Here is a 19,642-nt window from a genome sequence, read left to right as displayed (position 1 = left end):
ATCTTGTTTCTCATGGTCTGAGAGTCTTTAAGTGCCTTTTGGCAAACTCCAAGCATGCTCTTATGTGCCTTTTACTGAGGAGTGGCTTCCTTCTGAAAAATCTACCATAAAGGCCTGATTGGTGGAGTGCTGCAGAGATGGTTGTCCTTCTGGAAGGTTCTCCCATCTCCACAGGGGAACTCTGAAGCTCTGTCAGAGTGACCATCGGGTTCTTGGTCACCTCCCTGACCATGGCCCTTCTCCTTCGATTGCTCAATTTGGCCAGGCGGCCAGCTCTAGGAAGTCTTGGGGATCCAAACTTCTTCCATTTATGAATGATGGAGCAACAGCGTTCTTGGGGACATTCAGTGCTGCAGACATTTTGTGGTACCCTTCCCCAGATCTGTGCCTCGCCACAATCCTGTCTCGGAGCTCTACGGACAATTCCTTAGATCTCATGGCTTGATTTTTGCTCTGACGTGCACTGTCAACTGTGGGACCTTATGTAGACAGGTGTGTGCCTTTCCAAACCATGTTCTATCAATTTAATTTACCATAGGTGGACTCCAATCAAGTTGTAGAAACATCTCAAGGATGATCAATGGAAACAGGATGCACCTGAGCTAAATTGCGATTCTCATAGCGAAGGGTCTGAATACTTATGCAAATACATTTTTTTAATTTATTTTTTGCAAAAAAATCTATAAACTTGTTTTTGCTTTTTCATTATGGGATATTGTGTGTAGATTGCTGAGTAAAAAATATTGTATTAATTTTAGAATAACGTAACACAATGTGTAAAAAGTCAAGGGGTCTGAATACTTTCCGAAAGCACTGTACATGGGCTACAGATACTAAGACAGAGGGACACGGTTTGCCTCGCTCGGATGCTATTATGAAACACGGATAGAAACGAATGAGAAATAGTTGTATATGTTTGTTTATTTTTTTATTGTTAAACATTTCTGGGGAAGCCTGACTTCCCTTGGCACCCATGAATACTCACCACTGTGTAGTGTGTATTGATTTATGGGGAATGTACCAAACCTGAGCTGAAGCATTTAATGCATTGAACCATCAGAATTATATTGAAAAAATCCACCTTGCATCGACTAAGATTCAAATGTTATGGCCCCTCTAAACTGGGTCTGTGCCCCACCTTGGCTACCCCATTCAAAATGTTCTGGACACGCCACTGATCTTTGGGACTTCTAACTTGACCAAGTAGGCGCCCCACCCCTGTGTTAGTACTTATACATTATTCATCGTGTTTTTAGTCATACCTATTATAGAACACAATAGAACACCACCCCTGTTGTTATACTGCTATTAGCCTACTATTACACTGTGTATTACTTAATTTGTTTTATTTAAATAGGCAAGTCTATTAAGAACAAATTCTTATTTACAACGACGGCCTACCAAGAGGCAAAAGGCCTCCTGTGGGGATGGGGGCTGGGATAAAAAAAATATATAGGACAAAACACACATCACGACAAGAGAGACACCACAACACTAAATAAAGACAGACTTAAGACAAAAACATAGCATGGCAGCAACACATGACAACAACACGGTAGCAACACAACATGGCAGCAGCACAACATGGGGTACGCGCAATGCCGTCGGGGGTACGCCAAATAAAAATGTGATTCACATTTTCTTTTTTATTATAATAATAATACTTTTTTTCTTCACATTTTCAAACACTCAATTTAGATTTTCCAACGGGGCTATACATTTGGGTGAGGATTTTGTCTCGCCTGAGTGGCCTCGTTTCACTGCCAAAAATAAAATGAAACAATCTAGTGGTCAGCGAAATAACAACACAATGTTAAATACAGGTAGACTTGCCTATTTAAATATAACAAATTAAGTAATACACAGCCTAGTCAAATAATTAACATCCAATCACATTAACCGTTACTCTCTTGTAGGAATTCCACTAATGGTCCGTATGTAGCCAAACGTAGCTGCTGCTCATTCCGTTTGCCCCGAAAAATGTATTAATGGTTAAAAAAAGTAAGGCCATAGAGACACATACCAGCTCTACTGGTAGTACTGCTACTACCAGCAGTACTACACCTGCACCAAGTTGTTTTGCTTCCACGAGCACATCCAATGCTAGCATCAGTAATTCTATATTTTTTGTTAGCCCAGCTAGCACGGACAGCGACAGTTGTGAATCTGATGCAGCCGAAGAGCTACTGCCCCCTTACCCAGGAAAGCACCGAACAACAGATAAGGACATTGGACCATCGAAGAGGTGCAAATATGATGAGAACTACATTGATTTGGGGTTCATTTACATTGGGAGTGCCTTTCCTCAGCCACAGTGTGTTATATGTGCAAAAGTACTATCTCACAACTCGAGGAAACCTTCACTCTTGCGCCGACATTTAGAAACAAAACACGCCAATTTGAAAAATAAGCCATAGGAGTTTTTTTACGAGAATAAAGACGACTTTCGTGGAGTAAGACATGTATAAAAGCAACAGAAACTACCAATAAGAAGGGGCTAGAAGCGTCTTATATGGTGAGCTACCGAGTGGCTAGGACAGGCAAGCCCCATACTATTGTGGAGGACTTAATTCTTCCTGCTGCCGCGGATATGGCTGGGACAATAATGGGGGGAAAAGGCCCAAAGAACTACAAAGACAATGCCTTCATTAAACAACACTGTTTAACGACGCATCAGTGACATGGCTGAGAGATGTTTTGAAATAGTTACTGCTTCACATACAAGCCAGTGAGTTCTATGCGTCCCAGCTGGATGAGTCAACAGACGTGGCCGGCCTGGCACAGATCCTGGTATATTCCGAGCTGGTCATGGGTGCACCTCAGGTCCTAAACGATATCATAACAGCCATCGATAAAAGACAGGACTGTGCAGCCGTCTTCATCGACCTGGCCAAGGCTTTCGACTCTGTCAATCACCGCATTGTGATCGGCAGACTCAACAGCCTTGGTTTCTCAAATGACTGCCTCGCCTGGTTCACCAACTACTTCTCAGATAGAGTTCAGTGTGTCAAATTGGAGGGCCTGTTGTCCGGACCTCTGGAAGTCTCTATAGGGGTGCCACAAGGTTCAATTCTGGGGCCGACTCTTTTTATACCAATGATGTCGCTCTTGCTTCTGGTGATTTTCTGATCCACCTGTATGCAGACGACACCATTCTGTATACTTCTGGCCCCTCTTTGGACACTGTGTTAGCTAACCTCCAGACGAGCTTCAATGCCATACAACACTCCTTCCGTGGCCTTCAACTGCTCTTAAATGCTAGTAAAACTAAATGCATGCTCTTCAACCGATTGCTGCCCTCACCCGCCCTGCTGCTTTCATTTACAACTGCAACCTGGCCAAGACAAAGCAAAGCATATGTACATATTTACCTCAATTACATTATACCCCTGCAGATGGACATGGTAGTGGTGACCCGTGCATATAGCCACGTTATCGTTACTCATTGTGAATTTATTTTTGAAAAAAATCTACTATATATACTTTTTTTCTCTCTGCATTATTGGGAAGGGCTCGTAAGTAATCATTTCACTGTTAGTCCACACCTTTTGTTTGATTTGAATTGATTTGAAAATAACATCTTGCTCTGGCTAAGGAGACTTCAAGACTGCATACTGTTTTTGATGCGACAATTCTAAATGACAAAGGGGATAATCCAGGGTGTTCTACGAGACTGGGCTCCTCTACAGTAGCTACTGAGGATACTACCTTGGACCACTTTCCTTTATTAACACATCCTACCGATGAGAATCGGAAAACTACTGCGTCTTGCTCTACATCATCGGAGGCAAAGTGGAATCGAGTTAGAGGTAGGAGAGGATTTTGTGACATGGAATGCCGCTGGAGAGACGAAGCAGGTACGGGGAGTAAAACATTTAATAAATAACGGACAAGGAACGATACAGGAACAAACAGGTAACACAAACAAAAAACAATTAATGCAGAAGCGGGGAACAGAGCTGGGGAACTGACAAATTTAGGGGAGGTAATAACAGGTGATGAGTGAGTCCAGGTGAGTCCAATATTGCTGATGTGCATGACAAGGGAAGGCAGGTGTGCGTAATGGATGATAGGAGTGCGTGATGCAGGGCAGCCTGGCGCCCTCAAGCGCAAGGGGGGGAGAGCGGAAGCAGACGTGACACATTTGCAGTTCTCTAACTGTTTTACAGCTCAGAGGCCCAGCGCTGAGCCCCAAGCAGATCTTGTCTGCTAAATGAACTAGTGTAGCCCACAGATCAGGACCTAACAGAAGGACAACTCAAAAGTATGCTATTCTGTTCTTTTGAAATAGACTACATTTTCTTCATATAATGTTTCTTTAGACCTGTCTAAAATAAATAATGGATGTATTGTGAAGGTGTAGGCTATATTACATGGATTGATTAGACTTCGTAAAATGTAGATGTTCTAAAGGTCTGCATTAGTGACTTGTTATGCTATGTGTGGAAGCCAGGAGATGCTAAATGTGTTTGTTAATTAATGGTCAATTACCGTGAGACTGACAGTTATTTGCTTGACAATCACCGGCTGACTAAATTTTGTGAACGCCACAGCCCTAGTTGTGTCAATGCCAGGCTGTAAAATAAAGTGTTACCAAATGATCCATTAATCCTACATCATTTCATAAGAACTACTAAATGGCCTAGGACTGCGTTTCCGAGAAAGTGTTTCCCATGATCCTAGGCAGGAGGGGGAATTTAGAAGGGAGGAGGTGGTTCTAGGGTGGGGTATTCATAAGGGAAATAGTTTGGACTTAAATAGTGAGATAAGAGCCAGTAATGGTGACACATTCTTTGAACCCGTAAATCTATTAAGAAATAAATGATCAGAGAAAAGCTTTAGAAAAATCACAAAAGCTTTATTTTCCCTCTCACATGAATTGTCATTAAAAAATAACTTGACATTATATTATACAAATACTAACTGTAAAAAATCTAATACAAGATTTATGCTGCCACATATAAAATGAAGTCCCTTGAGCAGTATCGTCTTCAATAAAGTACCTCATACTGTGAAATTATTACAAATGATTATTGTTTCAGTCAAAATGTTCCAGTGAAATGACTTTTCTTACTGATACAAAAATGTCCAAACATCCAGCTGATGAGACACTAAGTCAGTAGCTGCTACTTGATATGGCCTTGTTTCATTAATGATTTCTTTACAACAGTACCAAACATGGTGCCTTAACTCTCACTGGAAATAGAAGATCATCTTATTCCAGAAACTACAGAGCGCTGGATGCTATTTAAACACATTCTCTCAGTTAACTTGCAACATATTTTTGATTTGCTTGGAGGTAGTCTCGTCATTGAGATGTTTTGTTGTGTACCTGAATGTGAAGAGAGTACAGTCTGAACATCTATCCAAAACAACACTAGTATTACCTAAAAACAATATTAACATTAGATTGCAGCTAAATGATTTAAATCATCTTAACATCCACATATTTGCTCTGAAGAATTGCTGAGTAATTTGATGTACTGATGGAAAGGTCTGGACTCTAGGCAGGGGACTGAACAGAGTGGCTTAGGCGGTGTAAAATATCATCACTTCTGGCAAAACAGTGTTCAAGGACAAATCAACAACATGCTAGTATAGTAGTGGCCTGAGGGCACACACTTCATGTGTTATAGCTGCTGCCTTACCAGGAACTAATGGGGATCCTTAATAAATACAAATACAAACACAAACAATGTAATATAACATGGGTGGACAACTTCAGTCATGGGTGGCTGCAATGCCAAACTCTTACACATCTGATTAATCTAATCATGGTCAACTTTGAAGACCCATAAATTGGTTGATTACATGAGGTGTGTTAGTGGGGCCCTTTAGGACTGAAGTTGTGACCCCTGTCATTGAAAAGTAATTTAACATGTAGTTAGCATGTAAGTACAAACACGCTATTATACATTCAAGTTGGCTTCTAACCACAGCATGTATAGGAAAGAGAAGCCACTTACCTGAGAGCGTTTAGCAGGCCTTCCACACTGCTTTGAGGCTGATCCTTTAAGACTTTGATGCACCCTTTCATCTATATCAAAACAAAGTCAGTTAAACATTTATGGTTCCATATGTCAGTGTCCCTGTATGTATTCCTTTGGGATCCATAGGAGGTGCACATTTTTGTTTTAGCCCAGCAGTAACACACCTGATTCAACTAATCATGGGCTGGTTGTTAGTGGATTATTTAATTTGTGTTGTTGGACTAGAACAACGTTTCCCCTCCCTGGTGATAGAACAGTGATATATTATGTCGCTTTTCAGGTATGACAACGTCTGGGGCTGTATGTATTAAGCATCTCAGAGAAGGAGTGTTGATTAAGGATCAGTTTGGCCTTTTAGATCACAATGAATCAGATTACATGGACAGGGGAGACCTGATCCTAGATCAGCAGTCCTACCCTGAGACGCTTGATACATACGGCCACAATAAATGTCAGAAGAACTCTGTTAACGCACCTCGATCTTGGAGGACTTGACGAAGGCTCCAGCAGGGTGAACATAGTCATAAAGAATGATCACTCCCACCATCACACGCAAACAGAAGGACACAGTATCCTCGCTGGCAAAACGGCTACGGTATTCCCTGTGGACGCACACACGCACACAAACACGTGTGCGCAAAGACACGTGTGTAGACACACAAGCGTACACATGCAGTCACATGCACGCCCCCAAACACACAGACAAACCAAAAAACAAACAGCATTTTTAGATCATGTTTAGTGTTCAAAGAAATAAAACCTCAAAGCAGATGCAACAAAGCAGACAGACTTCATGTTACTAAGTACAGTACAGAATCATTTGTGATCTGACTTTCTGAATGTCACAGAGGGGAAAATAAATTGGATTAGAAAAGAGGTCTGTCTCACGGCGTTTCCAGCATGACTTTGCATACGCTGGCCATCGTGCACAAGCAGTCCGTTGTGTTTTCAATGGGTAGATCTGTGTTCTGGTCAAATCAACAGAAAACACGATCTTATTGACACAGCTTTTGTTACCATTTTCATTGATGTTTTCCTAAAGCAAAACAGCATTAAACGGTGCAATTTTATTTGACTGTGCGATACTGTTTAAAGAAAAACTGCTGTACGATAAGCCAGAAGATGAGAATAAACTACGTAGATAACATATTTTGCAATGTCTGTTTTCCATGATCACTGTCAAAGAAAATGATACTGTAGCTCCCTCTTTATCTGTATCAGAGACAGATGCTGCCCTGTTCCATGACATTTGGCAAATTACAATTCAACTAAAGTATCATCAAGTTGTCCAGTGAACTGCCTATCCAGGACTTTCACACTATGAAATAGGAGCTATTATTCTTAATCAATGTAATGCTTTTTCACTTACGTCTGAAACAAACTTTGTTGTAGCGTCGCTTAGCGTTTTCAGCATGGGCGTGGCATTGGCGTAGAACAGAGACATCCGATTGGCCAGCTCATTGTTGACTTCGTTCTCCTCCTCTGCCTGAAAGCAAAAGAGTTGGGCCAGGATTTAATCAGATCAGCGGTAACCCGTGTTAGCAGACAAACACGTAGCTTTTGTTTCGGCGGTGTCTGAGATGTAACTGCGTTCGAGCTGTCAAATCGGTGACCGCATGGCTGCTCTTATGGTCATTGTCACAAAACCACATCGTCCTTATAACCCACAAGACTTACAAGTTCTAAACAAGAAAGTCAGGCTATCTAGAAATAATGACACTCAAATGTAAAATCATTAAAGAAACGAATAGGGATTTATATCAGCCTAATTGAGGTGTAGAGTACATCATGCATTCCTGTGTTCAAACTTGTAATGTGGCTGCATGGGATTTCTACTAATGCGTCTCAGTGAATCCAATGGCAATGTCCGCGATAAGTAACATAAGGGGCCACTTGTGTATATGACAGCTCTAATTTTATTTTTTTATTTTTTATTTCACCTTTATTTAACCAGGTAGGCAAGTTGAGAACAAGTTCTCATTTACAATTGCGACCTGGCAAATGTAGTTACACCTCAGACACCGCCTAAACAACAGCAATGAAAAGCTATGTGTTTGTCGGCTAACATGGCTTACAGCTGATCTAATTGAATCCTGGCCTTGGTGTCTTTCAAACAAAAATAGAATTGAAAGAAGTATACATAGGATTAGTGCTGTTAGAATGTTATAAATGTTTTATCATTCTTTAAAAAGTACTTTTAAAAGTGTTAATATAACACCATACTTCACAAGAAGGCCGGACGGAAAAACACCAGCATCAAAACCTATGGCTAATATCCTTAAATATTGCACTTTTGAAAAAAAATATATATATTTTTTTACAAATATTTCATTTAGTATATAATTTCAAATTCGTATGCAAAATACAGTTGAAGTTGGAAGTTTACAAAGACTTAGGTTGGAGTCATTAAAAATATTTTTTATGACTCAAGACATCAGTCAGGAAGTTAAAGCTTGGTCGCAAATGGGCCTTCCAAATGGACAATGACCCCAAGCATACTTCCAAAGTTGTGGCAAAATGGCTTAAGGACAGCAAAGTCAAGGTATTGGAGTGGCCATCACAAAGCCCTGACCTCAATCCTGTAGAAAATGTGTGGGCAGAACTGAAAAAGCGTGTGCGAGCAAGGAGGCCTACAACCTGACTCAGTTACACCAGCTCTGTCAGGAGGAATGGGCCAAAATTCACCCAACTTATTGTGGAAAGCTTGTGGAAGGCTACCCGAAACGTTTGACCCAAGTTAAACAATTTAAAGGCAATGCTACCAAATACTAATTGAGTGTATGTACACTTCTGACCCACTGGGAATGTGATGAAAGAAATAAAAGCTGAAATAAATCATTCTCTCTACTATTATTCTGAAATTTCACATTCTTAAAATATAGTGGTGATCCTAACTGACCCAAGACAGGGAATTTTTACTAGGATTAAATGTCAGGAATTGTGAAAAACTGAGTTTAAATGTATTTGGCTAAGGTGTATGTAAACTTCTGACTTCAACTGTAAATTGTGAAGTTTGGGCAATTCATTCTATCAAAACTGTAATAAGACATTACACAGTCAGCACACTATTTGCTGTGCTGTTCTGCATGCATTTTACATTGCATTTTACATGCGCTCTTCTGCCTCATTACATAGGCCCTCAAGTAATTATTCCCCAGCCGCAGGGGCTCTTAATTGGAGACACAAAGTCAATGATCCTCCTGTCTCGTCAACGCCCATGGGGCTTTCCTTCGATCAATGGGAGGATGAGATGACTAATGTACTGCTGTTAGAATCCATTTACTGTGGGTATGTTTAACTGTGTGTGTGTGTGTATATACAGTACCAGTCAAAAGTTGATATGAAAATGTATGCACTCACAAATGTAAGGCGCTCTGGATAAGAGCATCTGCTAAATGACTTAAATGTAAATGTACACTCACGGCAACATTGTTGATGCGCATGCGGTTGAGTGTTCTCCTGTAGTAGCTGAAATCATTCTGGATGGCAGGGTTCGTCATCTGTAATAGAGGGTGCAAATGTCAACACAAAATCACTCATGCTTATCTTCAATGTCCCACAGTGGGGAGTTGAGGAGGGATTGTGCCAATTTGAAATCCAGTTATTAGTACTTAGCCTGTCGTACTAGCCTATCTCCTGAAATCTGACTGTCTTGATGGTTAGTTGACTATTTAAAACAGGTGTGTTCATGCTGCGCTGGAACAAAAGTGTGACAGCAACACTTAGCTTGCTTAAAAATATATCTTTCTTGTTCACAATTCATTGCATCCTCTGTCTCACAAACAAACATGAACGCCCTCTTGACAACACCTTAGCCAGCTGCACCAACGAAATATAGCAATTGGATGGCATTTCAAGCTGAGGAGTGAGATTACCAATCAATCTAGAATGGGTAACTACTAATAGGCTGGTGCTATTTATCTCCAAAAGTAAAAGCTTCGCTCAACCCTAAACCTCATCTGGATCTATTATTGAATAATGTGGCTATTGAGCAAGTTGAAGAGACTAAACTGCTGGGTTTCATCCTAGATAGCCAACTGTCATGGTGAAAACATTTAGCCTCAATGGTACTAAAATGGGAAGAGTTCTGTCTACGATAATGCGTTGCTCTGCTTTCTTGACATCTCAATCAATCAGACAGGTCCTACAGGCCCTAGTTTAGTCGCACCTGGACTACTGTCCAGTTGTGTGGTCATGTGCTGCAAAGAAGGACATAGGCAAATTGCAGTTGGTCCAGAACAGAGCAGCACTTAGTTGTACACGTATTGCACTTACACGTATTGCACTTAGATGTACACGAATGTCAATGACATGCATGTCAATCTCTCCTTGCTCAAAGTTGAAGAGAGATTGACTGCATCACTATTGGTCTTTGTGCGATGTGTTGAAGGTACCGAACTGTCTGTTCAAGCAGTTGGCACACAGTTTGAACACTAACCGGTATCACACATGCAACCAGAGGTCTACTCACAGTCCCCAAGTCCAGAACAGAGGCTGGGAAACACAATATTAAATAGAGCCACGACTACATGAAACGCTCTTAGCAATAAAAACAGAAAAAGACTGATAAAAGAACACCTTACGACACAATGGGGACTGTGAAAAGACACACATTTTGATATATTTTGCATTGTATTTTGAATGGTATTATGTATTGTAATGTATATTATGTATAGTATTATGTAGTGTTATGTACTGTATATTATGTATTGTATTATGTATTGCTATGTATATTATTTATTGTATTATGTATTGTTTTATATATTGTCATGTATATTATGTAATGTATTATGCATTGTATTATGTTGTGCTATGTATATGATGTATTGTATTATCATGTAGTGTATTATGTAGTGTATAATGTATTGTATTATGTATTGTATTATGTTGTGCTATGTATATGATGTATTGTATTATCATGCAGTGTATAATGTATTGTATTATGTATTGTATTATGTTGTGCTATGTATATGGTGTATTGTATTATCATGTAGTGTATTATGTAGTGTATAATGTATTGTATTATGCATTGTATTATGTTGTGCTATGTATATGATGTATTGTATTACGTATTGTATTATCATGTAGTGTATAATGTATTGTATTATGTATTGTAGTATAATGTATAATGTATAATATGCAGTGTATTATGTATTGTATTATGTATGGTTATGTATATTATGTATTGTATTATGTATTGTTATGTATATTATGTATTGTATTATGTAGTGTTATGTATATTATGCATTGTATTATGTATTGTTGTATATATTGTTATGTATATTATGTAGGGTATTATGTATTGTATTATGTTGTGTTATGTATATGATGTATTGTATTAAGTATCGTATTATTATGTAGTGTATACTGTATTGCATTATGTAGTGTTATGTATATTATGCAGTGTATTATGTGTTGTATTATGTAGTGTTACGTATATTATGTATTGTGTTATGTATATTATGCATTGTATTATGTAGTCTATCATGTATTGCATAATATGTAGTGTTATGTACTGTATAATATGTATTGTATTATGTAGTGTTATGTATATTACGCATTGTATTATGTAGTGTATTATGTATTGTATTATGCAATGTTATATATTATGTATTGTATTACGTATTGTATGTTATATATTATCTATTGTATTGTGTATTGTATTATGTAGTTTTATGTATATTAGGAATTGTATTATGTAGTGTTTTGTATATTATGTATTGTATTACGTCATGTATTCTGTAGTGTTTTTTATTTCATATATTTTTTTTTATTTCACCTTTATTTAACCAGGTAGGCTAGTTGAGAACAAGTTCTCATTTACAACTGCGACCTGGCAGTGTTATGTATATTATGTATTGTACCATGTAGCGTTATGTATATTATGTATTGTATTATGTACCGTTATGTACTGTATATTATGTATTGTATTATGCTGTGTTATGTATTATATTATGTAGTGTATTATGTACCGTTATGTACTGTATATTATGTATTGTATTATGTAGTGTTATTGTCACGTCCTGGCCAGTATAAGGGTTAATTGGTATTGTAGTTTGGTCAGGACGTGGCAGAGGGTATTTGTTTTATGTGGTTCAGGGTGGTGTTTTGGGAAAAGGGCGTTTGATTTAGTATTTCTGGGTTTTTTGGTTTATGATCTATGTTTAGGTAATTCTATGTCTAGTCTAGGTAGTCTGTGTTTCTATGGTTGATTTATTGGGGTTGGGACTCTCAATTGAAGGCAGGTGTTTTCTCTTTGCCTTTGATTGAGAGTCCCATATATTAGGGTGTGTTTGTGATTTGTGGGAGATTGTTTTTGCATTGCGTGTTGTTGTGAGCCTGCAAAACTGTCATTTGTTGTGCTTATTGTTTTCTTGTTTTTTTGTGTTCAACGTTCTTTAATAAATTAAGAAAATGAACGTCAACTCTACTGCGTATTGGTCCACACTATCAGACGACGATTTCGCTATATCGTCTGAAGACGAAGAAATGCGTGACAGAATCTCCCACCTAACCAGGACCAAACAGCAGAGGAAGGAGCAGTGGGATTATGAGTTGGACTATGTGGAGAGATGGACATGGGAGCAGGTTATGGCCGGAGAAGGCCCATGGAGTATGGCTGGTAAGGACCGGGAGCATTTCCGAGGATCAAGACTGGCGTTGAAGCACGAGAGGCACCCCCAAGAAATTTTTGGGGGGTGGCACACGGGTAGTTTGGCTAGGCATAGGAAGAGCCGGAAGCCAGCTACCCGTGGTTATATGGAGGGGCGTATGAGGTGGAGAGCGCCATGTTTCGCTGAGGAGCGCACTATCTCACCCATACGCACGCACAGTCCGGTGCGCGTTATTCCAGCCCCTCGCAGGTGCCGTGCTAGAGCGGGCATCCAGCCTGGTAGGAGGATGCCTGCGCAGCGCATCTGGTCGCCGGACTCGGAAGTGCGTCAACCCAGTCCGACTCGTTCTGTTCCCGCTCCCCGCACTAGCCTGGAGGTGCGTGTTCACAATCTGGTACGCCCAGTACCAGCACCACGCACCAGGCTTCAAGTGCGTAAACCCAGCCTCGCCAGTCAACAGTCACCAGAGCTGCCCGCCAGTCAACAGTCACCAGAGCTGCCCGCCAGTCAACAGTCACCAGAGCTGCCCGCCAGTCAACAGTCACCAGAGCTGCCCGCCAGTCAACAGTCACCAGAGCTGCCCGCCAGTCAACAGTCACCAGAGCTGCCCGCCAGTCAACAGTCGTCAGAGCTGCCCGCCAGTCAACAGTCGCCAGAGTGGCCAGACTGCCCTGAACTGCCGGAGTGGCCAGACTGCCCTGAACTGCCGGAGTGGCCAGACTGCCCTGAACTGCCGGAGTGGCCAGACTGCCCTGAACTGCCGGAGTGGCCAGACTGCCCTGAACTGCCAGACTGCCCAGACTGTCCCGAACTGCCAGACTGCCCAGACTGTCCCGAGCTGCCAGACTGCCCAGACTGTCCCGAGCTGCCAGACTGTCCCGAGCTGCCAGACTGCCCCGAGCTGCCAGACTGCCCTGAGCTGCCAGACTGCCCCGAGCGGCCAGACTGCCCTGAGTGGCCAGACTGCCCCGAGCTGCCAGAGTGGCCAGACTGCCCCGAGCTGCCAGAGTGGCCAGACTGCCCGGAGATGTCAGACTGCCCCGAGCTGCCAGACTGCCCCGAGCTGCCAGACTTCCCCGAGCGGCCAGACTGCCCCGAGCTGCCAGAGTGGCCAGACTGCCCGGAGATGTCAGACTGCCCCGAGCTGCCAGACTGCCCCGAGCTGCCAGACTTCCCCGAGCGGCCAGACTGCCCCGAGCTGCCAGAGTGGCCAGACTGCCCCGAGCTGCCAGAGTGGCAAGACTGCCCCGAGCTGCCAGAGTGCTCCGAGCTGCCAGACTGCCCCGAGCTGCCAGACTGCCCCGAGCTGCCAGAGCGGCCAGACTGCCCCGAGCTGCCAGAGCGGCCAGACTGCCCCGAGCTGCCAGAGTGGCCAGACTGCCCGGAGATGTCAGACTGCCCCGAGCTGCCAGACTGCCCCGAGCTGCCAGACTGCCCCGAGCTGCCAGAGTGGCCAGACTGCCCCGAGCTGCCAGAGTGGCAAGACTGCCCGAGCTGCCAGAGCGGCCAGAGTGCTCCGAGCTGCCAGACTGCCCCGAGCTGCCAGACTGCCCCGAGCTGCCAGATTGCCCCGAGCTGCCAGAGCGGCCAGACTGCCCCGAGCTGCCAGAGCGGCCAGACTGCCCCGAGCTGCCAGAGCGGCCAGACTACCCCGAGCTGCCAGAGCTGCCCCGAGCTGCCAGACTGCCCCGAGCTGCCAGACTGCCCCGAGCTGCCAGACTGCCCCGAGCGGCCAGACTGCCTAGACTGCCCCGAGCTGCCAGACTGCCCCGACTGCCTGGAACGGCCAGAGCCGGAGCCACCTCCAGATATAGGTGGGTTGGGGAGGGGGGGTGTAGCACAGTGCCGTCGTTGACGGCAGCCACCCTCCCTTCCCTCCCTTTAGTAGGGGGGAATTTTTCTTTTGGTGTTGTTTGGGGTTATTTTTGTTAAGGTGCTTCCGGGGTTAGCACTTTTAAGGGGGGGGTACTGTCACGTCCTGGCCAGTATAAGGGTTAATTGGTATTGTAGTTTGGTCAGGACGTGGCAGAGGGTATTTGTTTTATGTGGTTCAGGGTGGTGTTTTGGGAAAAGGGCGTTTGATTTAGTATTTCTGGGTTTTTTGGTTTATGATCTATGTTTAGGTAATTCTATGTCTAGTCTAGGTAGTCTGTGTTTCTATGGTTGATTTATTGGGGTTGGGACTCTCAATTGAAGGCAGGTGTTTTCTCTTTGCCTTTGATTGAGAGTCCCATATATTAGGGTGTGTTTGTGATTTGTGGGAGATTGTTTTTGCATTGCGTGTTGTTGTGAGCCTGCAAAACTGTCATTTGTTGTGCTTATTGTTTTCTTGTTTTTTGTGTTCAACGTTCTTTAATAAATTAAGAAAATGAACGTCAACTCTACTGCGTATTGGTCCACACTATCAGACGACGATTTCGCTATATCGTCTGAAGACGAAGAAATGCGTGACAGTTATGTATATCATGTATTGTATTATGTAGTGTTATGTACAGTTATGCACTGTATGTACAGTTATGCATTGTAATATGTAGTGTTATGTATATTATGTATTGTATTATGCAGTGTTATGTATATTATGTACTGTATTATACATTGAATTATGTAGGGTTATGTATATTATGTATAGTATTATGTATGGTATTATGTATTGTATTATATTATGTAGTGTTACGTATATTATGTATAGTATTATGTATTGTATTATGTATTGTATTATATCATGTAGTGTTACGTATATTATGTATAGTATTATGTATTGTATTATGTAGGGTTATGTATATTATGTATAGTATTATGCATTGAATTATGTATTGTATTATATAATGTATTGTATTATATTATGTATTATATTATGTATTATATTATGTATTGTATTATATTATATATTGTATTATATTATGTAGTGTTACATATATTATGTATAGTATTATGTATAGTATTATGTAGGGTTATGTATATTATATATTGTATTATATTATGTAGTGGTATGTCCAGTGCATTCAGAAAGTATTCAGACCCCTTCACCTTTTCCACATGTTGTTACATTACAGCCTTATTCTAAACTGGATTAAAACAAATATTTACCTCAATCTACATACAATACCCCATAATGACAAACAAAAAACATGTTGTTTTATATTTGTGCAAATCTATTAAAAATAAACTGAAATATCACATTAACATAAGTATTCAGACCCTTACATGCTGACCAGATGGGACACGTCGCGTGTGCGAGCGTCACAAAATAAATTTAGAAATCCATGTTATTCAATTATTGCACCCACACTGCACGTGCGCCAACGAGCGTCTGCGTTGCCAAGGGCTAAAATAGAAGTAATTCCTATTTCTGACGCAGATCGCGCTGCAAGTCCTGCCTCTCCCATCTCCTCATTGGTTTATAGAAGCAGGTACCCACGTGCCATCTCCTCATTGTTTATACCCACGTGGGTAATTGAAAGACTAAATGTTTTGCCGGTCATCGTGGTAATACTATGAAAGTGTAGATGCCAATCACCATATAAGTTCAAAGATGAAAAAGCCTGGAAGGAGGAGAGATGACTAGAAACGATTCAGTTGGCCGTTTTATGTGTGGATTAATTGTCGGAGTAGAGGACCTTGTGCATTTCAGGTAAAATAACAAATCAATGTTTATATCCCAGGACAAATTAGCTAGCAACAGCAAGCTAGCTAAATAGGACAAATTAGCTAGCAAGTGCAAGCTAACTAGCTAAATTGCCATACATGTTTAATGCTTTTCGACCTGTCCCAAATGAATGTCATTGGTTCAGAGTTTTTTAAAATATTTTAACCTGCGTGTTGTGATCGCGTTTGGTGTAGGGGGACAAAATAAATGTATGCATGATAGCCCACGTGCGTAGCCGGTTTGGGTTCCTTGTTTCTCAGTACTTTGTTGAAGCACCTTTGGCAGCGATTACAGCCTCGAGTCTTCTTGGGTATGACGCTACAAGCTTGGCACACCTGTATTTGAGGAGTTTCTCCCATTCTTCTCTGCAGATCCTCTCAAGCTCTGTCAGATTGGATGGGGAGTGTTGCTGCACAGCTATTTTCAGATCACTCCAGAGATCTTTGATTGGGTTCAAGTCCGGGCTCTGGCTGGGCCACTCATGGACATTCTGAAATTTTGTCACGAAGCAACTTGTGCATTGTCTTGGCTGTGTGGCCTGATTGGTGGAGTTCTACAGAGATGGTTGTCCTTCTGGAAGGTTCTCCCATCTCCACAGAGGAACTCCAGAGCTGTCAGAGTGACCATCGGGTTTTTGGTCACCTCCCTGACCAAGGTCCTTCTCTACCAATTGCTCAGTTTGGCGGCCAGCTCTAGGAAGAGTCTTGGTGGTTCCAAACTTCTTCCATTAAAGAATGATGGAGACCACTGTGTTCTTGGGGACCTTCAATGCTGCAAGTTCTGGTAGCCTTCCCCAGATCTGTGACTTGACACAATCCTGTCCCGGAGCTCTACGAACAATTCCTTCGACCTCATGGCTTGGTTTTTGAACTGACATGCACTGTCAACTGTGGGACCTTTATATGGATAGAGGTGTGTGCCATATTACGTCAAGAACAGCTCAAATAAGCAAAGAGAAATGACAGTCCATCATTACTATAAGACATGAAGTCAGTCAATTTGGAACATTTCAAGAACTTTGAAAGTTTCTTCAAGTGCAGTCGCAAAAACCACCAAGCGCTATGATGAAACTGGCTCTCATGAGGACCGCCACAGGAAAGGAAGACACAGAGTTACCTCTGCTGCAGAAGATAAGTTCATTAGAGTTAATTGCACAGATTGCAGCCTAAATAAATGCTTCACAGAGTACAAGTAACAGACACATATCAACATCAACTGTTCAGAGGAGACTGCGTGAATCAGGCATTCATGGTTGAATTGCTGCAAAGAAACCACTACTAAAGGACACCAATAAGAAGAAGAGACTTGCTTGGGCCAAGAATACCAGCAATGGACATTAGACCTTACACACCTCCAGGCTGTGTAAGGGCTATTTGACCAAGAAGGAGAGTGATGGAGTGCTGCATCAGATGACCTGGCCTCCACAATCACCCGACCTCAACCCAATTGAGATGGTTTGGGATGAGTTGGACCGCAAAGTGAAGGAAAAGCAGCCAGCATATGTGGGAACTCCTTCAACACTGTTGGAAAAGCATTCCTCATGCACCTGTTTGAGAGAATGCCAAGAGTGTGCAAAGCTGTCATCAAGGATAAGGGTGGCTATATTTGGGGTGGCAGGTAGCCTAGTGGCTAGAGCGTTGGACTAGTAACCGAAAGGTTGCAAGATCGAATCCCCATAGCTGACAAGGTACAAATCTGTTGTTCTGCTCCTGAACAAGGCAGTTAACCTACTGTTCCTAGGCTGTCATTGGAAATAAGAATGTGTTCTTAACTGACTAGCCTAGTTAAATAAAGGTAAAATATATTTTGATTTGCTTGACACTTTTTTGGTTACTAAACTCAGCAAAAAAAGAAACGTCCTCTCACTGTCAACTGCTTTTATTTTCAGCAAACTTAACAAGTGTAAATATTTGAATGAACATAACAAGATTCAACAACTAAGACATGAACTGAACAAGTTCCACAGACATGTGACTTACAGAAATTGAATAATGTGTCACTGAACAAAGGTGGGGTCAATATCAAAAGTTACAGTCAGTACCTGGTGTGGCCACCAGCTGCATTAAGTACTGCAGTTCATCTCCTCCTCATGGACTGCACCAGATTTGCCAGTTCTTGCTGTGAGATGTTACCCTACTCTTCCACTCTTCGCTGGCCATGGCAGAAGACTGACATTCCTGTCTTGCAGGAATTCACGCACAGAACGAGTAGTATGGCTGGTGGTATTGTTACGCTGGAGGGTCATGTCAGGATGAGCCTGCAGGAAGTGTACCACATGAGAGAGGAGGATGTCTTCCCTGTAACGCACAGCATTGACATTGCCTGCAATGACAACAAGCTCAGTCCGATGATGCTGTGATACACCGCCCCAGACCATGACGGACCCTCCACCTCCAAATCGATCCCGCTCCAGAGTACAGGCCTCGGTGGAACACTCATTGCTTCGACGATAAACGCGAATCTGACCATCACCCCTGGTGAAACAAAAGTGCAACTCGTCAGTGAAGAGCACTTTTGCCAGTCCTGTCTGGTCCAGCGACGGTGGGTTTGCGCCCATAGGCAACGTTGTTGCCGGTGATGTCTGGTAAGGACCTGCCTTACAACAGGCCTACAAGCCCTCAGTCAAGCCTCTCTCAGCCTATTGCGGACAGTCTGAGCACTGATGGAGGATTGTGCGTTCCTGGTGTAACTCGGGCAGTTGTTGTTGCCATCCTGTACCTGTCCCGCAGGTGTGATGTTCGGATGTACCGAACCTCTGCAGCTGTTGTCACACGTGGTCTGCCACTGCGAGGATGATCAGCTGTCCATCCGGTCTCCCTGTAGCGCTGTCATAGGCGTCTCACAGTACGGACGTTGCAATTTATTTCCCTGGCCACATCTGCAGTCCTCATGCCTGCTTGCAGCATGCCTAAGGCACGTTCACGCAGATGAGCAGGGACCCTGGGCATCTTTCTTTTGGTATTTTTCAGAGTCAGTAGAAAGGCATCTTTATTGTCCTAAGTTTTCATAACTGTGACCTTAATTGCCTACCGTCTGTAAGCTGTTAGTGTCTTAACGACAGTTCCACAGGTGCATGTTCATTATGTTCATTAATAAATCCTGTTGGGGATAGGGGGCAGTATTTGCATGGCCGGATAAAAAACGTACCCGATTTAATCTGGTTACTACTCCTGCCCAGAAACTAGAATATGCATATAATTAGTAGATTTGGATAGAAAACACTCTAAAGTTTCTAAAACTGTTTCAACGGTGTCTGTGAGTATAACAGAACTCATATGGCAGACCAAAACCTGAGAAGATTCCATGCAGGAAGTGCAAATCTGATTTGTGGAATCACATTCTACACTTTGCCTTTGAAACACACCGTGAGTTAGGATTCATTTAGCACTTCC

At 42.3% G+C, this 19,642-nt stretch overlaps 1 protein-coding gene across 3 annotated transcripts in view; it reads right to left on the bottom strand.

Annotated features, from left to right (window-relative positions):
• Positions 1–4,837: 4,837 nt before the first annotated feature.
• fam49ba (family with sequence similarity 49 member Ba) overlaps positions 4,838–19,642 on the bottom strand; it is a 73,894-nt gene continuing 59,089 nt past the window's right edge. For all 3 annotated transcript variants that reach the window (XM_029703931.1, XM_029703932.1, XM_029703930.1), the window contains 6 exons: positions 9,413–9,490; positions 7,360–7,476; positions 6,879–6,958; positions 6,466–6,592; positions 5,967–6,037; positions 4,838–5,332 (listed from right to left, as the gene is read on the bottom strand). In XM_029703931.1, the coding sequence (XP_029559791.1) occupies positions 5,263–5,332; positions 5,967–6,037; positions 6,466–6,592; positions 6,879–6,958; positions 7,360–7,476; positions 9,413–9,490 (543 nt within the window). In that variant the 3' untranslated portion in view covers positions 4,838–5,262. The remainder of the gene's footprint in view (positions 5,333–5,966; positions 6,038–6,465; positions 6,593–6,878; positions 6,959–7,359; positions 7,477–9,412; positions 9,491–19,642) is intronic.

The sequence above is a fragment of the Salmo trutta genome, chromosome 21 (assembly GCF_901001165.1).
Source record: "Salmo trutta chromosome 21, fSalTru1.1, whole genome shotgun sequence".
Lineage (NCBI taxonomy): Eukaryota > Metazoa > Chordata > Actinopteri > Salmoniformes > Salmonidae > Salmo > Salmo trutta.
This window is presented reverse-complemented; position numbering and strand designations above follow the sequence as displayed.